This window comes from Oryx dammah, unplaced genomic scaffold (genome assembly GCF_014754425.2).
Source record: "Oryx dammah isolate SB20612 unplaced genomic scaffold, SCBI_Odam_1.1 HiC_scaffold_2, whole genome shotgun sequence".
In the NCBI taxonomy this organism is placed as follows: domain Eukaryota; kingdom Metazoa; phylum Chordata; class Mammalia; order Artiodactyla; family Bovidae; genus Oryx; species Oryx dammah.
The window spans coordinates 8017826-8039763 of record NW_024070186.1 but is presented as its reverse complement, the minus strand read 5'-3'; the positions used below and the strand labels follow the sequence as shown (position 1 = coordinate 8039763).

The 21938-nt window shown below is 37.1% G+C and overlaps 1 protein-coding gene across 9 annotated transcripts in view; it reads left to right on the top strand.

The window, feature by feature from the left end:
* Positions 1 to 21938, top strand: part of TTC3 (tetratricopeptide repeat domain 3) — a 129488-nt gene that overhangs the window by 36737 nt on the left and 70813 nt on the right. For all 9 annotated transcript variants that reach the window (XM_040264149.1, XM_040264113.1, XM_040264095.1 and 6 more), the window contains 6 exons: positions 12270 to 12432; positions 13632 to 13677; positions 14672 to 14792; positions 15326 to 15389; positions 17529 to 17586; positions 20495 to 20579. In XM_040264149.1, the coding sequence (XP_040120083.1) occupies positions 12300 to 12432; positions 13632 to 13677; positions 14672 to 14792; positions 15326 to 15389; positions 17529 to 17586; positions 20495 to 20579 (507 nt within the window). In that variant the 5' untranslated portion in view covers positions 12270 to 12299. The remainder of the gene's footprint in view (positions 1 to 12269; positions 12433 to 13631; positions 13678 to 14671; positions 14793 to 15325; positions 15390 to 17528; positions 17587 to 20494; positions 20580 to 21938) is intronic.

Sequence of the window (21938 nt, the reverse complement as noted above, 5' to 3'; positions counted from 1 at the left end):
AAAAAAAAAAAAGACTCTACTTTTTTAAAGCAAACACCATATATAGTCTTCGCGTGGTTGTTGTTGGTATTTCATTTTTAATCTTGGGTTTTTTTTTTTTTTTTTTCTTATATATATTTTTTTCCTTATTTTTTTTCCTTATTTCTTTTTCTTAATATTATTATTATTTTTTTTAATCTTTTCTCTTTTTTTTCTTTCTTCCTTCTGCTTCGTCTCTTTAACATTGTATTTTTGAAAATCTAACCTCTACTCTAGGTTTTTAATCTTTGCTTTTCGGTTTTTGTTGTCAATCTTGTACATTTCATAACCCAATCTTACCTGACAGAGAGATTACTGGCTTGACCACTCTCTCCTCCTTTTGGACTCTCCTTTTTCTCCACCAGGTGGCCTCTGTCTCTCCCCCCCCCTCCCCCCATCTCTTCTATATCCAACTCTGTGATTCTCTGTGTGTTCTAGATGGTGGAGAGCACCTAAGGAACTGATTACTGGCTGGACCTGTCTCTCTCCTTTTCATTCCTCTCTCTTACCCTCCTGGCAACCTCTGTCTACTTCCTCTCTCTCCTCTCCCCTGTATAACTCCGTAAATACCGCTGAGAGGTCCAGACTATGGAGCGCACATAAGGAAGTGACTATTGACTAGCTTGCTCTCTCCTCTTTTGATCTCACCGCATCTCATTCCAGTCACCTCTAACTACCCCGTCCCTCTTCTCTTCTCCATGTAACCCAGTGAACCTCTCTGGGTGCCCCTCAATGTGGAGAAACCTTTCATCTTTAGCCTAGATACTATATCATTGGTGCTGTATAGATGGAGAAGTCTAGAGACCACTGTAAAAATAAAACCGAAAACCAGAAGCAGGAGGCTTAAGTCCAAAGCTTGAGAACATCAGAGAACTCCTGAATTCAGGGAACATTAAGCAATAGGAGCTCATCAAATGCCTCCAAACCTACACTGAAACAAAGCTCCACCCAAGGGCCAACAAGTTCCAGAGCAAGACATATCACACAAATTCTCCAGCAACACAGGAACACACCCCTGAGCTTCAATATACAGGCAGTTCAAAGTTACTCCAAAACTTTAGACGTCTCATAACCCATTACTGGTCACTCCACTGCACTCCAGAGAGAAGAAACCCAGCTCCACCCACCAGACCTCCAACATAAGCTTCCCTAACCAGGAAACCTGGACAAGCCACTGATACAACCCCACCCACAGTGAGGAAGCTCCACAATAAAGAGAACTCCACAAATTACCAGAATATAAAAAGGCTATTCCAAACGCAGCAATATAACCAAGATGAAGAGACAGAGGAATACCCAACAGGTAAAGGAGCAGGAGAAATGCCCACCAAACCAGACAAAAGAGGAAGAGATAGGGAATCTACCTGAGAAAGAATTCCGAATATTGATAGTGAAAATGATCCAAAATCTTGAAGTCAAAATGGAATCACAGATAAATACCCTAGAGACAAGGATTGAGAAGATGCAAGAAAGGTTCAATAAGGACCTAGAAGAAATAAAAAAGAGTCAATATACAATGAATAATGCAATAAATGAGATCAGAAACACTCTGGAGGCAACAAATAATAGAATAATGGAGGCAGAAGATAGGATTAGTGAAATAGAAGACAGAATGGTAGAAATAAATGAATCAGAGAGGAAAAAAGAAAAACGAATTAAAAGAAATGAGGACAATCTCAAGAGACCTCCAGGACAATATGAAACGCTCCAACATTCGAATTATAGGAGTCCCAGAAGAAGACAAAAAGAAAGACCATGAGAAAATCCTTGAGGAGATAATAGTTGAAAACTTCCCTAAAATGGGGAAGGAAATAATCACCCAAGTCCAAGAAACCCAGAGAGTCCCAAGTAGGATAAACCCAAGGCGAAACACCCCAAGACACATATTAATCAAATTAACAAAGATCAAACACAAAGAACAACTATTAAAAGCAGCAAGGGAAAAACAACAAATAACACACAAGGGGATTCCCATAAGGATAACAGCTGATCTCTCAATAGAAACTCTTCAGGCCAGGAGGGAATGGCAAGACATACTTAAAGTGATGAAAGAAAATAACCTACAGCCCAGATTACTATACCCAGCAAGGATCTCATTCAAATACGAAGGAGAAATCAAAAGCTTTACAGACAAGCAAAAGCTGAGAGAATTCAGCACCACCAAACCAGCTCTCCAACAAATTCTAAAGGATATTCTCTAGACAGGAAACACAAAAAGGGAGTATAAACCCGAACCCAAAATAATAAAACAAATGGCAACGGGATCATACTTATCAATAATTACCTTAAACGTAAATGGATTGAATGCCCCAACCAAAAGGCAAAGACTGGCCGATTGGATACAAAAACAAGAACCCTCTATATGCTGCTTACAAGAGACCCACCTCAAAACAAGGGACACATACAGACTGAAAGTGAAGGGTTGGAAAAAGATATTCCATGCAAATAGAGACCAAAAGAAAGCAGGAGTGGCAATACTCATATCCGATAAAATAGACTTTAAAACAAAGGCTGTGAAAAGAGACAAAGAAGGCCACTACATAATGATCAAAGGATCAATCCAAGAAGAAGATATAACAATTATAAATATATATGCACCCAATATAGGAGCACCGCAATATGTAGGACAAATGCTAACAAGTATGAAAGGGGAAATCAACAACAACACAATAATAGTGGGAGACTTTAATACCCCACTCACACATATGGACAGATCAACTAAACAGAAAATTAACAAAGAAACGCAAACTTTAAATGATACATTAGACCAGTTAGACCTAATTGATATCTATAGGACATTTCACCCCAAAACAATGAATTTCACCTTTTTCTCAAGTGCTCATGGAACCTTCTCGAGGATAGATCACATCCTGGGCCATAAATATAACCTTGATAAATTCAAAAAAATCGAAATCATTCCAAGCATCTTTTCTGACCATAATGCACTAAGATTAGATCTCAATTACAGGAGGAAACCTATTAAAAATTCCAACATATGGAGGCTGAACAACACGCTTCTGAATAACCAACAAATCACAGAAGAAATCAAAAAAGAAATCAAAATATGCATAGAAACTAATGAAAATGAAAACACAACAACCCAAAACCTGTGGGACACTATAAAAGCAGTGCTAAGAGGAAAGTTCATAGCAATACAGGCATACCTCAAGAAACAAGAAAAAAGTCAAATAAATAACCTAACTCTACACCTAAAGCAACTAGAAAAGGAAGAATTAGAGAACCCCAGAGTTAGCAGAAGGAAAGAAATCTTAAAAATTAGGGCAGAAATAAATGCAAAAGAAACAAAAGAGACCATAGCAAAAATCAACAAAGCCAAAAGCTGGTTCTTTGAAAGGATAAATAAAATTGACAGACCATTAGCCAGACTCATCAAGAAGCAAAGAGAGAAAAATCAAATCAATAAAATTAGAAATGAAAATGGAGAGATCACAACAGACAACACAGAAATACAAAGGATCATAAGAGACTACTATCAGCAATTATATGCCAATAAAATGGACAACCTGGAAGAAATGGACAAATTCTTAGAAAAATACAATTTTCCAAAACTAAACCAGGAAGAAATAGACAATCTTAACAGACCCATCACAAGCACGGAAATTGAAACTGTAATCAGAAATCTTCCAGCAAACAAAAGCCCAGGTCCAGACGGCTTCACAGCTGAATTCTACCAAAAATTTCGAGAAGAGTTAACACCTATCCTACTCAAACTCTTCCAGAAAATTGCAGAGGAAGGTAAACTTCCAAACTCATTCTATGAGGCCACCATCACCCTAATACCAAAACCTGACAAAGATACTACAAAAAAGGAAAACTACAGGCCAATATCACTGATGAACATAGATGCAAAAATCCTCAACAAAATTCTAGCAATCAGAATCCAACAACACATTAAAAAGATCGTACACCATGACCAAGTGGGCTTTATCCCAGGGATGCAAGGATTCTTCAACATCCGCAAATCAATCAATGTAATTCACCACATTAACAAATTGAAAAATAAAAACCATATGATTATCTCAATAGATGCAGAGAAGGCCTTTGACAAAATTCAACATCCATTTATGATAAAAACTCTCCAGAAAGCAGGAATAGAAGGAACATACCTCAATATAATAAAAGCTATATATGACAAACCCACAGCAAACATTATCCTCAATGGTGAAAAATTGAAAGCATTTCCCCTTAAGTCAGGAACAAGACAAGGGTGCCCACTTTCACCACTACTATTCAACATAGTTCTGGAAGTTTTAGCCACAGCAATCAGAGCAGAAAAAGAAATAAAAGGAATCCAAATTGGAAAAGAAGAAGTAAAACTCTCACTGTTTGCAGATGACATGATCCTCTACATAGAAAACACTAAAGACTCTACCAGAAAATTACTAGAGCTAATTAATGAATATAGTAAAGTTGCAGGATATAAAATCAACACACAGAAATCCCTTGCATTCGTATACACTAATAATGAGAAAGTAGAAGAGGAAATTAAGGAAACAATTCCATTCACCATTGCAACAAAAAGAATAAAATACTTAGGAATATACCTACCTAAAGAAACTAAAGACCTATATACAGAAAACTTTAAAACACTGATGAAAGAAATCAAAGAGGACACTAATAGATGGAGAAATATACCATGCTCATGGATCGGAAGAATCAATATAGTGAAAATGAGTATATTACCCAAAGCAATTTACAAATTCAATGCAATCCCTATCAAGATACCGGCGATATTTTTCACAGAACTAGAACAAATAATTTCAAGATTTGTATGGAAATACAAAAAACCACGAATAGCCAAAGCAATCTTGAGAAAGAAGGATGGAACTGGAGGAATCAATTTGCCTGACTTCAGGCTCTACTACAAAGCCACAGTCATCAAGACAGTATGGTATTGGCACAAAGACAGACATATAGATCAATGGAACAAAATAGAAAGCCCAGAGATAAATCCACATACATATGGACACCTTATCTTTGACAAAGGAGGCAAGAATATACAATGGAGTAAAGACAATCTCTTTAACAAGTGGTGCTGGGAAAACTGGTCAACCACTTGTAAAAGAATGAAGCTAGATCACTTTCTAACACCGCACACAAAGATAAACTCAAAATGGATTAAAGATCTAAATGTAAGACCAGAAACTATAAAACTGTTAGAGGAGAACATAGGCAAAACACTCTCTGACATAAACCACAGCAGGATCTTCTACGATCCACCTCCCAGAATTCTGGAAATAAAAGCAAAAATAAACAAATGGGATCTAATTAAAATTAAAAGCTTCTGCACAACAAAGGAAAACATAAGCAAACTGAAAAGACAGCCTTCCGAATGGGAGAAAATAATAGCAAATGAAGCAACTGACAAACAACTAATCTCAAAAATATACAAGCAACTCCTGCAGCTCAATTCCAGAAAAATAAACGACCCAATAAAAAAATGGGCCAAAGAACTAAATAGACATTTCTCCAAAGAAGACATACGGATGGCTAACAAACACATGAAAAGATGCTCAACATCACTCATTATTAGAGAAATGCAAATCAAAACCACAATGAGGTACCACTTCACACCAGTCAGAATGTCTGCGATCCAAAAATCTGCAAGCAATAAATGCTGGAGAGGGTGTGGAGAGAAGGGAACCCTCCTACACTGTTGGTGGGAATGCAAACTAGTACAGCCACTATGGAGAACAGTGGAGATTCCTTAAAAAATTGCAAATAGAAATGCCTTATGACCCAGCAATCCCACTGTTGGGCATACACACAGAGGAAACCAGAATTGAAAGAAACACATGTACCCCAATGTTCATCGCAGCACTGTTTATAATAGCCAGGACATGGAAACAACCTAGATGTCCATCAGTAGATGAATGGATAAGAAAGCTGTGGTACATATACACAATGGAGTATTACTCAGCCATTAAAAAGAATACATTTGAATCAGTTCTGATGAGATGGATGAAACTGGAGCCAATTATACAGAGTGAAGTGAGCCAGAAAGAAAAACACCAATACAGTATACTAACACATATATATGGAATTTAGGAAGATGGCAATGATGACCCTGTATGCAGGACAGCAAAAAAGACACAGATGTGTATAGCGGACTTTTGGATTCAGAGGGAGAGGGAGAGGGTGTGATGATTTGAGAGAATGGCATTGAAACATGTATAATAACATGTAAGAATCGAAATGCCAGTCTATGTCTGATGCAGGATATGACACGCTTGGGGCTGACGCGCGGGGATGACCCAGAGAGATGTTGTGGGGAGGGGGGTGGGAGGGGGGTTCATGTTTGGGAACGCATGTACACCTGTGGTGGATTCATGTCAATCTATGCCAAAACCAATACAGAATTGTAAAGTAAAAATTAAAAATAAATTAATTAATTAAAAAAAAATAAACTCACACAAAAAAAAAAACTTTCTTAAAAAAAGATTAAATAGTATTTAAGCAGGGTGTAATGTTCAATGCAGATGTTTAAGTCTATGTTCTTTTGACTCCTTTTTTTGCCTCTGTTGACAGGTCTGCTATTTTTCTTTTGTAAGTAATCTTTGCTTTTCCTAGGTGTTTGAAAATCTCACTGTCTTTAGCATTTGGCAATTTTATTGGAAATAAATTTTATTGTCTGGGAGGAATTTTCATTAAATTTATCACACTTGGGATAGCTTGGTTTCTAAAATCTGAGGATTCATGTCTTTCAGCATTTCTGGAATATTTTCACCCTTAACCATTTGAATGTTGCTTCCTCTTCAGTTTATTTTTGCAAAACTTCCATTAGATAGATGCTGTATATGTATGCTATCTTTCATACATCTTAAATTCAGAACTTTCTTAATTACATTGAAGACTTTATGTAGAATGTTTGTTCCTGGTTTAACTTATCAAACAAAATATTCATTTTTTTTAAGACTTTTTAAGAACAGTTTTAGGTTCACAGCAAAATTAAGAGGAAGGTCCAGAGATTTCTTATAAATTCCCTGCCCTGCACTTGCATAGTCTCCCCCAACAGAGACACACATCTGTGAAAACCGATGAACCTACATGGACATGTCATAATCACCAAAAGTCCATAGTTGGTCTTAGGGTTCATTCCCTAAGTGGACTTTCTATGGGTTTGAACAAGTATATAATGACCTGTGTTTCACCATTGTGGTTCATAGAGTATTTTCACTGCCCTGAAATCCTCTGTTCTGCCTATCCATCCTTCCTCCCAAATTGTGGCAACCATTGATCTTCTTACTGTTCCCATAGTTTTACTTTTTCCAGAATGTCATATAGTTGGAATCATATGATGTATAGCCTTCTCAGACTGGCTTCTTTGACTTAGTACTACGCATATTTAAGTTTCCTCCATGTCTTTTCGTAGCTTGATAGGTATTTCTTTTTAGCACTGAAAAATATTACAGTTTATTCACCTACTGAAGAACATCTCGATTGTTTCCAAGGTTTGGTGGTTATGAATAAAGCTGCTGTAAATACCTATATGCAGGTTTTTGTGTGGACATATATTTTCAGCTCCTTTGGGTAAATACCAAGGAGTGCAATTGCTGGATCATATGGTAAGAATATGTTGTTGGTTTTTTGTTTTTTTTTTTAAAACTAAAAAACTTACAGTTGCCAAACTGTCTTCCAAAGTAGCTATACCCTTTTGCACTTCCACTGGCAATGAATGAGAGTTCTCATTGCTCCATGTCCTCCCAGCGTTTAGTGTTGTCAGTGTCCTGAATTTTGGCTGTTCTGATAGAGTCATAGTGGTATCTTATTATTTTAATTTACATTTCCTTGATGACATGAGATGTGCAGCATCTTTTCATATACTTATTTGGCACTGTATATCCTCCTTGATGAAGTGTCTGTTAAGGTCTTTGGCTCATTTTTTAACTGGTTGTTTTCTTATTTCTTAAGAGTTCTCTGTATATTTTGGATAACAGCCCTTTATCAGCTGTATTTTTTGCAAATATTTTCTCCTAGATCCGAGCTTATCTTCTCATTTTCTTGATGTTTCTTTCATAGAGCGTTAAGTTTTCATTTTAATCAAGTCTAATTTATCAATTATTTCTTTCATGAATCATGCCTTTGGTGTATCTAAAAAGTCATCACCATACCCAGTGTCATCTAGTTTTTCCCCTATGCTCTCCTCTAGGAGTTTTTGGTCTGTAATCTATTCTGAGTTGATTTTTTGTCTGGATTCATTTTTTTGTGTGTAGATGTCCAGTTCCAGTATCATTTGTTGAAAAGACTGTCTTTGTTCCATTGTATTGTCTTTGTTTGTCAAAGATCAGTTGACTATTTATGTGGGTTTCCTTTTTTTTTAAATTGGGAATTGTTTGATAGTTGCAAAAGTTATTTGTGTAGATAAAAAACACAATTCTCTAGTATTCAGAAAATTTTAGTATTCAAAAAATTTGGTAACTATGTATTGAGGTCATTTATCATTTTGTTTTACCAAAAAGGAGTGCTCATTGAAGGCTATTTTAAACTTAAAAAACCAAAATAGACTGTACAAGATGCATTATTTTATCAGAGTCCATTTATGAACCTGAGTCTGTTGATTCTAGGATATAAGCCTGCATAGGTGGGTAGTCTGTAGATTTCTGTGTGAGGGTAGGCCAATTTTTCTTCCTTTTTTCCAGATAGAGAAAACTGGTACAATGTCAGTTGTCCTAAACATACTTTAATTTTTAAATGATATATTTTTTCATTATTTTTCATTGAGGTATAGTTGATTTATGAGTCCTGCACATACTTTTAGGCTTAAGAGACGTTGAATCGTTGTATCCTAAAGAGTGAGAATTTTTATATATAGTCACCAAATATTTGTTGGTATTTCTGTGTGCATTGTCTTTTGGTGTATTTATACAAGATACAAACTGCTAGCCTCACAAATGTCCCCAAGGACTTTTTAATATTGAGGAGTATGTTAGGACTCTTTTCGTTCAGGAGTGACAAAACCTAACTCAGATTTGGCATAAGTGGAAGAGGGAAGTTATTGGCTCATGTCTGGTTGGGTGGTAGTTCAGGCACGGTTGGATCCAGATCTGTGTTCACTTTATGTTTCTCAGTGGTGCTTCCCTGTTTGTATCACTTTTAGTCTTTTCTCCTCTTCGTTCCATCTTACCTAGATTTTTATTGCTGTGTCAAGTCCACAAATTCTTCTGTTATGTCTAATCTGCCTTTATTTCCATATAATTTATTTTTCATCTGAGTGCTGTAGCAGTCATTTCTAGAATTTCAGTTTGAGTGTTTCTTATATATATCATGTCTTTACTTAATATATTCTGTTTTTTCCTTAGTGTCTTGAACGTATGAAATATATTATCTAGAGCTGTTTTAATGTCCTTGTCTGCTAATCCTGTCATCTGTGTCATTTGTGGATTGTTTTCAATGGATTGATTTTTCTTTTCATTATAGATCACATTTTCCTTCTTTACATACCTAGTAACTTTTGATTGGATGCCAGACATTGTGAATTTTACCTTGTTTGGTCCTAATATTTTTCTGTCTTCTGTAAAATTTTTGAGTTTTGTTTTCAGATGCAGTAAAGCTACTTGGAAAACAGATTCTTCGGAGTATTGTTTTAGGCTTAGTTGGGTGATATCATAGTGGTATTTGTTCTTGGGCTAATTTTTTCTCCATAACTGAGGCCAAACTCTGTTGAGTACTGTACTTAATACTCCCATGACGTTTTCTGCTCTGGTTGGTGGGAACAGGAATTATCCTGGCCCTGTGTGAGTGCTGACTGTTGTTCCCTTTTAGTCTTTTCAAGTGGTTCTTTCCCTGGCTTGGGTAGTTGCTGCACATGCATGTACTGATTGATGCTCAGCTGAAGACTCCAGGGGGACCCTCTGAAACCTCTGGAGTCCTCTGTCCAGCTCTGCCCTCTCTGGCCCTCTGCCCCGGGAACTTGTGCTGCCTTGGCTTTCCTGTCTTCACTGAGTTTGTGGCCTCTCCCTGGGTTCCTTCTACCTGTGCTGTGGCTAAGAAACTCTCCCACAGTAGGAACAACCCGAGAGCTTTGTGTTTCTCATCTCTCAGGAATCACTTTCTTCTGTTGCCTGATATCCAGTGTCTAGGAAACCTGTTTCATGTACTTTGTCTTACTTTTAAGCAAGAGGGTATATCCAATCCTTGTTAATCTGTCTTGATCACAGATGGCAATTAGAGAATAGGCTCTCAGCTTCATTTTGAAATAGTGGGACCCCCAAACTGATATGCTAGTAACTGTTCTGTTAATGTTTCTAGTGGAAAGATTCTAGGAACTTTTCTAGTGGAAAGAGAGCCTCTTAGTATTTATATAGTATAACTGTGGGATGCCTCAGACTGATCCTGATTGAGCCATGTGCCCACCTGTGGTTCAGTTACTGTGAATGGTACATTTCTGTTGGCCAGTCTCCTGGGTCACAGCTTCGCTTCTTCCCTGCTGGCCCTTGTTGAGATGCGGGCATTACTATGTGGAGTAGCGACGTGATGGCACACAAGAAGGAAGAGATACTAGGCAGATGAACAGTGTGTGTGATAGAAAATGAGATAATGTCATAGAAGAGCAAAACTATCGTAGTTGGGTTCAAGAAAGCTTCTGAGATAACTTTCATTGAAGCTTCATTCAAACAACTTCAGCACAGAGATCTGAATAAAGTCCCTTCTCATCTGATAGAAGTTACACTGGGTTTTACAGAGCCTAGGGAAAAGAACTCAGTAGAAGATGGGTGGAAAAGAGAAAGAAATGAAGTGTTTTCTACAAATTTAGTAGGTGAGGTTTATAATCTCCCATAATTTCCTATGCTGTTATTATTATTATTATTATTTAATGCAGCTATTTAAAGTTTGAGGTCGATTTATGCTTAGTAGATAGAATTTTGGTCTTGTAGCATAATTGTGAGATATATCTTCCTACCTTTGGAGGAAAAGCAGAGTGTAACCAAATGCAGTCTGAATTGGAGGTCATTGAGCTGAGCCTGAAGATCCTGCTTAGGAAATGCTCTGGACCTCTCTGGTTGGGTTGGTGCACCAAAGTGGGATTATATATGCACCAAACCTACGTAAACATAGGTCCGCTGGTTGTTTCTTGCTGCTTTTAGTGAAAAACATCTTTCTTAAAAGGATCATTTATTTCTGATTTCATATTTTCTAATAGAATCAGAATGCTCTTTGTAAAATGTGTACTAAAGAGGAAAGAGCTCTGGACCTGGAGTCCTAAGATCCAAGTTCTTTGGCTTGTCTCTAAATAAATGTGGCCTCAGGCCAGTTCTAGCCTCTCACACTTGTAAATCACTTCTTAAATGGAGATATCAAGCCTAAAATGGGGGCTTGGTTTCTGTTCAGTTCAGTAGCTAAAAGAGAGGTTGTCTGAGTTAGCCCTTGTTTTGGTAATATTAACTTTCTGGATTAAAATATTCAAGCTTGATACAGATTTCCCAAAACACATAAATTAAGGGACCAGCCAGAACCATGATTCTGTAGCAAAAAAAGAAAAGAAACAACCTGATCATTGGAATTAAGAGTAAATCAGTGGTTTTTGGATCTTTTCTTAAAGCCGAGGACTGTACTTAGAGAGAAAATAATTAAAAGCTGATTAAGAAAGATGGGAGTAATATATGCACCCCTTATCTGTGCCCATGCTCTTCAGAGGGGTCGGAAGACTACTGCACAAGCTGACTGTTCTTCCAGCTCTAAAACTCTTGATTTCAAAAGTGTAGAGAATGTGGATGCTTGTATATTTATGGCTGAGTCTTTTTGCTGTTCATGTGAAACTACCACAACACTGTTAATCGGCTATACTCCAATACAAAATTAAAAGTTTAAAGTTAAAAAAAAATGTAGGGAATATAATGACTTAGAGACTATTATTGCCTAAAAATATTTTGAAAAAAATTAACTTACTCATTTATAATGAATTACTTTTATACTTTATTTGGTACAAAATAATGTCTTTTACATACAGTAAAGGTTGAATTGTTATCTTTGGGGTGGATACAAAAATCTCTTAAGCAAAAACACTGATCTCTACAGTCAGTTGTTAAAAATTGTTATTTGTAGGTTTTCATTTAACTCTTTTAGGTAATTTTATTTCCTGAGAGGTATTAACATTTTTCATTTATTTTTTATTGAGAGGATCCTAGTGTAACATTTCAAGTAACTAACCAGTTTTCAAGCAAAATATTTTTTCATTAAATTTTCTTTAAGTATATTTTTGAGAAAAAATTGAATTTATCTTTTTGGAACAGGGTCATTATCGTTATTGTGCTGCTCTTTCTATGCTGGGGGAATATGACTGGGCCCTGCAAGCAAACATAAAAGCTCAAAAACTCTGTAAAAATGACCCTGAGGGAATCAAGGATCTAATTCAGCAGCATGTAAAGTTACAAAAACAGATAGAAGACCTGCAAGGTATTTCACCTAAGATTCTTTTGGTTACAGTCGAATTCCCTTAAAAACTTTCGAAGGTGGGTTTCTTGGATTAATGGGCCATAAATCAGTTCTCAGAAGATTTGTGCTTGTATTTTATGTTATCTTGGTCAGCTCACTTAAAATTTTTTCATTTGTATTCATGTAGAATTCTCTTAGTATTATATTCCAGTTGGTAATAATAAATGATTTGTATTTTTTATTTGAAATAGCAACAAATTATTTATCCTTTTGTAGAAAAATATGCTTTCTTGAAATTTTGAATGAAGGAAAACCTTTTGAAACAAAGTTTTAAATTTCTTCCTCCATTATTATAGTTATTTCCTAAAGAAAAGGCCCTTCAGTAGAGTTGTTTGCTTTTGCACCAAGATGGTGGCTAATTCTGTAGCATGCTGAATGTGTGTATATACATAGGTACCTCAGAAATTAGTGTGCAGGCTGGGAACTCCAGGTTTTCATTCTGCCCTTATTTTCTCTCCTGAGTCATTTTGCTCCCTCCAGTGCCTGAAATTACCTTACTCAGCACAGAGTCCTTTCCTGTTCTTTCTTCTGTGAGTAGTTAGTGTCTAAGGAAGCTGAGCTCAGCTGTCCTATTTCACTGTCGGATGTTGTCATCCAACAGGACATGTTTATCAGATTGTGAGCTCCTCGAAGACAGGTACCATCTCTGATTGAGGTTTATACATTGCTGCATCTAGTCAATGATCCCATGTAATGGGATGTCAAATAAGGTTTGTGTAGCATCTTGTTCCCCACTCCAGTACTCTTGCCTGGAAAATCCCATGGATGGAGGAGCCTGGTAAGCTGCAGTCCATGGGGTCACTAAGAGTCAGACACGACTGAGTGACTTCACTTTCACTTTTTACTTTCATGCATTGGAGAAGGAAATGGCAACCCACTCCATTGTTCTTGCCTTGAGAATCCCAGGGATGGGGGAGCCTGGTGGGCCGCCGTCTATGGGGTTGCATAGAGTTGAACACGTCTGAAGCAACTTAGCAGCATCAGCATCTTGTTGACATCATTCTAAAACTAAAAACATCTAAAAGTGTAAAATTGGTTAGGTTTAGTTTTTCAGTTCCCTAAATTTGATACTTATTGTCAGCCTAAAAGTGAAAATCTTTTAAAGTATGTGTTGCCAGTCCACTGATTATTTTGTGTGTGTGTGTGGTTCATTTTTATAGGTCGAACACCAGCTAGTAATCCAGTCAAAGCCTTCTGTGAAAGCAGGTGAGTTAATATCAGATCAGTAGCTGTTACTTAGAGTGGTTTTGCTCTGAGTTTGAGTTGCTGTCTGATGCTTTAGTGTATAATAGCAACCACAATAAAGTTGGGAATGGAAGGACAAGAGGAGGTTTTATTTTACTGATTTTAATATATTTTTTATTTGGCTGCCCCAGATCTTAGTTGCAGCATGCAGAATTTTTAGTTACATCATTGGGATCTAGCTTGCCGACCAGGAATCGAACCCAGGACCCCTACAATTGAAAGTGCAGAGTCTTGGTCACTGGATCACCAGGAAAATCCCAAGGAGAGATTTTAAAGTGTGTTTGTAAGATTAGGTCACGACCTGTGATTTGTTTTGCTGAGCTATTTGCATATATGTGAGCCTAAGCCCATGGGGAGGAGGCGTGAAGTGTTAAGAAGACATAACTGTGCTTCGGTGGCACCAGTTTTAGCCATGAGGGTCCTGGCAGCAGAGACCAGGGGCACAGTCTGTGCCGTTCACCCCTCGCCTCCATCCTGGAAGCATCTGCCTCCAGCCTCCTGATAACTTTTCAGAAAAGGCTGAGGCACTCCTGTTAGAAGTAGGCAGCAGATAGATTTGAGCTCATTTTCTTCTGCTTGTAAGAAAACAAACAGCAGTCAGGAGTCTATGTTTTTTTATCTGGCAGTTAAAATAGATTAAACTTTATCCACATGGTTTACCCACATGCCTGGGATGTTGAAGCTGTTAAATTTATAACAGACAGACTTACTTATTTTAATATTAGAAACCAGTATACATTTCTTGAATTGTTCTTTATCTATTTTGAGCTTTTAATTCCAAATTTAAAGCAATATTTATGTAAAAACCCAATCTCAGAGGCAGAGATCCTTTTTGAAGCTATTTGCTTTTGAGGAAAAAAGGCTATACTTGCTAAAACCTCCTTGTTTGAAGGATAACTTAAAAAAAATACTAAACAATAGAAATAAAATTATTATTTCTTTTATTACTGCTCAGGGCCTACATACCTAGTTTATCAGCACCTGCATTTAGTACTTCACTTAACTTTGTGGAAACTGAAAAAAATTTCAGAAAAACTAACCACGAAATGGCAAACGGTGGTAATCAGAATCCAAAGGTAAGCTCAGTTAAAAACCAAGATTAAAATTATTTTGAGTATAGATAGTCTCGTATTTTATAATAATGTTTTTGTGATAATGGAAACTAATAGGCGTCTCTAAGCCTATAGCCCGGCTCTGTGCTCAGTGTCCCAGATGACCTGTGTCTGAGTTTGCCTCTGACCTGTAATATACTCAAAGGTCAAGTTCACATTCATATTTCTTTCCCGGGCTTGAGAGGGGAAAAAGAGGAATTGTGTTTTGGACTTAGCTGGGCATTGAAGGGAACTCTCCCAATTCACCATATAATTCTTTTGTTGTTAATAATGAAAGTCTCAAAGAGGCTATATTCAGTTTGGGAGAGGAGCATAAGGAAAGATGTGATAGGATTAATTCAGCATTTATTATGCAGTACTTACCATTTTGTTGGTTTATTAATTTGGTAAAGCTGAATGTTTTAGGTGCTTAGATAAATTCTGTTCTACTTAACTATTTAGCTGTTCATGGCTGTATTTTTTTTTTTTAAGTCTCAGTAATTTTATTTTCATGGTAGGTGGTAGATGAAGCTCTGAAAGTAGATGATTGTGACTGTCATCCTGAATTTGTACCACCATCAAGTGAGTTTTTTCCCCTTCTGTAAATTTTTGCTGAATTCATGTAGTGTTGCCTAAGCTTCTACATGCTAAAATTCACAAAAGCCTCACTTATATTTGCTGTTGTTCTCCTTTTACTTTGCAGTACTTCTGAGTCTAGAAAAAAATTGGAATATTTATCTGAAATAAATGCTCAGTCTTTTCATATTACTTAATAAATTTAATTTTGGAAATCGAGGTAAAGGTATGGAAAGGAAAAATGATGCTTTCTTGGTCTGCTACCTAATTTCCACTAGGCCGGTGTTTATTTCATTATCTACCCCCTGCTTTCACAGCTGTTTCTCCTTTCATGAAACTTTAATACTTCGGATACCATTTGTCTGTTTTATGTTCTGTATGTACATGTGTGCTTTATATATAAAAACAGATTTTTTCCATCTTCCAATAACCAATTCCAACTTGCTTGGGGGTGATGTCACCCCTAAGTATATGTTGAGAATGGATATACTTTAATACTAGTTTATTTAAATTATATGTGTTTAGTGCATTCCTTTATTTATGCATCTAGAAAACACGGAGACACACAGCAGACCTCATCTACTTGGTGTCTTAAGGAAATGAAAGATTGCAGAGAAGCAAATACTCATGCCGTGTTTTTTTTCTGTGTCCCTTTATACTCCCCGCTTCTGAAGGAAGTCATTCTGAAGTGGATTTCATTCTTCTCTGCCTTTTAAAACAAAGTTTGAGAGAATTCAGATGTCCTCAATGGTTCAAGGTTGTGGTTACTCAAGCTTTCATGAGCTCCTTTCAGAGCTATTGTAGTGAGATGGTTGACCTAGTTAGTGATCCTGTTGCTCTGTTCTTTTTCATTAGTTTTTTGGTTCCTTAATGTTTTTCAGTGTTTCTACTTCTGGCAGTCGTTCCGGTCTTACACATCTGCAGCTCTATCTTCGCTTAGGCTCTAGTGCTACACATCCAACCACTTACTACTGGTTAGCACTATAGCAGAGATATAAAGGGCGGGAAACACAGGTGTCTGCCTTACTTGATGTGACTTCATGGCATATGCAAAATATTTGAGAATAAAACTGTTTTTCTTTAAAAACAGCTTTTAATTTATTGATATTTCTTAGGCCATTATTAGACAGAACATTTAAATCATTTAAATACTGTTCATAGTTTTGCATCTGTGTTCAAAGAAATTGAGGTCCCCGAATTAGATTAATTAAATTTTGCCCTAGGTCACCCAGTAGAAATCAAACTGGAACTCTTCTTTCTAGAAGTCTCTGGTTTTCTGAGGCCCCCAGAGCTCAGGCTGTCAGCCCCTCCCTGGTACATAGCTGACTTGCTTCTCCCAAAGCTTCCTTCAGACGCACCTCGTCCCTACCTGTGCTCTCCTGCACAACTGTGTACAATGTATACAGTGGCGCTCTGCTCCTCCTGAGGAGGTCAAGACTGAGCTGCAGAGCTGGAGAGTCAGAAGCACTGGGCATGTACACATTCACACCACCTGCCCCTTTCAGCCTGTCCTTACTTAACCCCCTCAATCACACAGGTTTGCCTAGTGCTTCTTAAAATGAACTCCATTTGGCCCATTCTATGTAAATCCTACTTGTTAACCTTAAACACAGATGCAGCTTCCTCCCTGATGCCTTTCCTAGTCACTCCAACTTACATGATTTTCCCTTCTAGGAATTACAAGAGCAGTTACTATGGGATTGATATTTCAATAACAACATAGAATCTTCTTTTTTTTCTTAGTGGGTATTGTTATTTAATTACTGAAGTGACTGTCTTTTTTTTTTTCCCATATGATTATAAACTTCCTGAGAGTAGAAACTATAGCCTGAAAAAAAAAAAAAAAAAAGAAAGCAACTATAGCCTTCTATGTCTTTTCTATATCTATATCTCTCTTGTAAACTATATCTCTTCTGAATCTACTGTAGGGTTAAATGATAATCATCATTATAATTTATTCTTAACAATTTTATAGCATACATAGAGAAATATTATCAGTAGCTTTTTTAAAATTGCTTACCTGTTAGATTCACAGTATTGCTCTCTCTGCTTTATTATTTCAATTTACATTTTTTTAAAACTTTACTTTTAAGCTTGTAGATTTTTATGTACAGGTTTCAGGAACAAATACTTTTGTATTCGCAGGTCAGCCTCCAAAATATAAAGGGAAACAAAAATCTCGAAACAATGAATTGGAGTTCAGGTATGTTTCTTATCTTTTTTTTTTTTTTTTTGCTTTATTTTGTTTCCATAATGTCCGCCTCCCAAGAAGAAAGGAAAAATAAATCTCTTTCAAGTAGTAGCTACTTCTGCATATGTGTATTATGATAAGTACATCTCTTTCAAATGTCTAGGCATATCTTTGGAAGAAGATAATTTTTGGCTAAAGGATTATTTAATCCTGAATGTTAATTAACTGAGAGTCATATAATAGATAATAGCAGCATTAATTTTCTAAGATTTCAAAATACATGCTCATAAGAGGAAGAGGAAGGCATATTCAGATAACTGTAAAGTAAATATTTGATCTCCTTCACTGTTCACTTGCTTTCACCTGTCTCTCAGTTCCTTCTCTAGTGCCTTTCTTTAGAAATTGCTGTTAATCATTTCTTGACCATCTGGAAACTAACTATGCATGCCCTGACATGGCTGTGTGTATTCAGAGGCCCTTTTGAATCATTATCCCATTAGAGGAAAGGATTTACTAATAAATCAACCACTTACAAAGTTGGTTCTACCAAGCAGTTCCCCCAATTAACAGTAGGAACTCTTGGCACCAATCTTTATAGTTAATCTCCCATTACCTACAGTGATGTAAATTGATGGAAAAGTGGAAGTGTAAATCTTCCAGTAGATACAGAAATTCATGAAAACAATGAAAATGATGCTGGTGAAACTGCAAAGCCTTCCTTGCCACAGTTCCACTAGTCTTCAGTTTTCTCTTTGTATCTGAAGGCTGATTCCTTGATAGGTGCTTCAAGGAGAGTGAATATCGTTTGAATATCATAGCACTAAGAGAAATTAGTAAAGTACCATTTTTTGATGGTGCTGCAAAAGTTAAATACGAAGCAAAGCTATAGTGCCTTATGTTATTCTTATTTGTTAGAAAAGCCCTGGGTCTTCCTCCTCACCCCTCTTCTCTCAGCACAAAAAGAAACCAAAACCCAATACATGTTTATTCTTCGAATGCATAGTTACAATTTCAACCCATTGTTTTAAAGATAATTCGATTTTCATGATGTTTTGTTTCTGTTTTCAAACTGAATACTCTTCTTGATTATATCTATTTCATGAGGTTATTAAATAATAAAGTGGATGGTGGTTTAGTCACTAAGTCGTGTCCGACTCTGTGACCCCACCAGCTCCGCTGTCCATGGAATTTTCCAGGCAAGAATACTGGAGTGGGTTGCCATTTTCCTTCTCCAGGGGATCTTCCTATCCCAGGAATTGAACCCAGGTCTCCTGCATTGCAGGCAGATTCTTTACCAACTGAGCTACATGGGAAGCCCAAGTAGGACAACCACGTAAAATTCTTAAAGCCCTGGAACATAGTAAATGTTCAGTACACTGGAACTATCATCATTGTTAACACTGTCATTTTCATTGTTAGAACCATTCTGGCCTCTAGCTTCCCTTTATCTCTTCTAAAATGGCTTGACTACCTTCCCATATCAGACCATGGATATCTACATTCTTCATTTTCATGGCTGTAGGATATTTGGTGAAATAGATGTTATGTGAAGGAGGAATTTCTAGAGTAGGAATTGCCATCAAAGGGCATGTGTAACTAACTTTGCCATATTTTCCTCTCAAAAAATGAACAGTGTTCATACTGGTACTAAGCTACGAGATGGTATGGTATAAAAAAGATGTTTATAGATTTGGTCCATGTCCCCAGTTCCTGGCACAGAGCTCCTAGGACCCTTGGAGTTTCCTGAGTGAAGAGAGAGTCTTTGGTTACTTCCAAAAGACTTTGGAGCTCCTTCCTCCATACTTGAGTTTATACTAATAAGGTGACTCAAGGCTGGGCCCCTGTCTTCAAGATTGAGGCTGGGCACCAAAAAGATTAAACGTGTGATTGGTTGGAACTTTCAGCATCCTCGACCCCCCAATCTTTTGGGAGGGGAAGGGAGCTAGAAATTGAGTTTAGTCACGAGTGTCCAGTAATTTAATCATTCATGCCTGTGTGATGAGACCTCAATAAGAACCTCTAAACACAGGGGTTAAGGGAGCTTCTGGGTTGGTGAATACATGGAGACGGTGGGGAGCAGTGAATTGGGGGCAGTGTGAAAGCAGCATGGTGCTTCTCCCCCAACACCTTCCCTGAGTCTTTTCCACTGAGCTGCTCCTGATCTCTGTCCTTACAATTCACTGATAACCATAAGTAAAGTGCTTTCCTGAGTTCTGTGGGTTGTCCTCAGGAATAGTTGAACCTAAAGGGTGGTCACAGGAACCCCTGAATTTGTAGTCAGTGGGGCATAAGCATGAGTAGCCTGGGTACCCCATTGTGGGTGAAGTGAGGGCAGCCTTGTGAGACTGAGCCTGTAACCTGTGGGGTCCGAGTTACTAACTCCATAGCTGGTGTTAGAAGTGAATTGTTGGACTCTTAGTTGATGTTGCAGAATTGGTGTGGAAAATCACAGGTATTTTGGTTTCAAAGCGCCATACATTTGGTGTCAGAAAACACCACCTTAAGGTCAGCCTTTCTGAAATGTTTGTGTCTTTTTATTTGATTTTTGCATGAGATGGAGCATCTTTGCAGTATTTATTGGGCACATTGATTGTCTCAGGAGTTTGTTGTATTGATGACTTATATTTGTAATAACTTGGTGATAGGTGTAAATCCCAAATTTCTTTTTTTTTAAGCTCTTCTTCCATAATGTTTGTATAATGAGTTCATCTGGTCCTCCTTCCCCTCTAATTTAATAGGGGTTTTATTAAACTTAGAAATTACTTGGTAGAGAATCAGCATCTTGGTAATATTTCTGTTTAGGAATTTGTGACTCTCCATTTGCTCAATGTTTGATATGACTTTCAGTAAATAATAGTATTTTCCTTTATATAAGCAGGATTGTTTTAAAATAATTCACAACAGTACTTTTCTCTTTTAGCCCTGGTTCACAAGAAACTTTACCAGTAGATTTGAAAAACATCTTGGAGAAACAGTTTTCTAAATCTTCCAGAGCCGCACACCAGGTAAAGGCAGAGACTTTACTAATGGAAAAGAGACTCTCTGAACATAACGTTTTGTCACTTGAATGAAATCTAATCACATACCACTCTTTAAGTTTTTGGGTTTTTCTAACGTAATTTTAGTTATGGACACAGAATTTAATAGATGATTGCTAAGAGACAAAACTATCATTAAATTTAAGTTTTAACTTGGTAATTACGTGAATCTGAGATTTAACTAATGGTTAATACTGCACAAGTGTTTGTTTCCAAAAGATTTAAAAGGAAGAAGCAAGTCTTTCCAAAGATGTAAAGCATTGGCGATCTTTGCTTCTCAAAGTTTTAACTTTTAAGTTAAATAATTTTAAAAGGTTTAAATACCTGCAGTTTTATTACACCTACCATAAAATCTTAAAGGAGCAAACATTTTATTCTTTATCAGATAACTATATAAAATTCTTTCTATGCTATTGAGTAAGTAATAAAAAATGTACATTAAGGGGGAAGAAATGAATAGGCAGAGCACAGAGGATTTCTCGGGCTGTGAAAATTCTTTGTCTGATAGTATAGATGATGGATACAGTATGCACTTGTCTGAGCCTGTAGAATGTACACCAAGAGTGAGCCATAGGGTTCACAGGCAAGCTGTGGGCTTCGGATGATTATGTGGTGTCAGTGTCGGTTAATCCTTGGTTTAAGGAAAAAAAAACAACTGTATGTCATTCTGATGAGTGATACTGATAGTGGGGGAAGCTATGCATTTAAGGGAATAAGGAAGTTTGTGGAAATCTTGGTGCCTCTCTCTTAGGTTTTTTTGTAAACCTAAAACTGCTGTCAAAGAAAACATTTTAAAAAACGCAAGAGATAAAGCTAAAAGATTACTTTGAAGGAAATTGTCAAGCTGAATGCATGTATTAAAAGAACAGAGACATTTATATATTTACTTGTTTATTGCTGCAGCATGTGGGATCTTTGGTTCTCTGACCAGGGATCGAACTCACACTCCTTGCATTGGAAGTGCGGAGCATTAATCACTGGACCACCAGGGGATTCCCAAGATTTTTAAATTAGTGACACTTTCCTCTCAAGAACAAGGGGGAAAAAAACAACAAAAAAAGAAAGTAGAAGGAAATAACAAAGTAGAAAATAATGAAATGAGCCTCTCAGCTTCTGAGATGGCCCACACTCTGTGGAGTGTTTCTCTCTAAATAAGTCTCAGTTCAGTTCTGTTCAGTCGCTCAGTCGTGTCCAACTCTTCGTGACCCCATGAATTGCAGCACGCCAGGCCTCGCTATCCATCACCAACTCCCGGAGTTCACCCAAACTCATGTCCATCGAGTCGGTGATGCCATCCAGCCATCTCATCCTCTGTTGTCCCCTTCT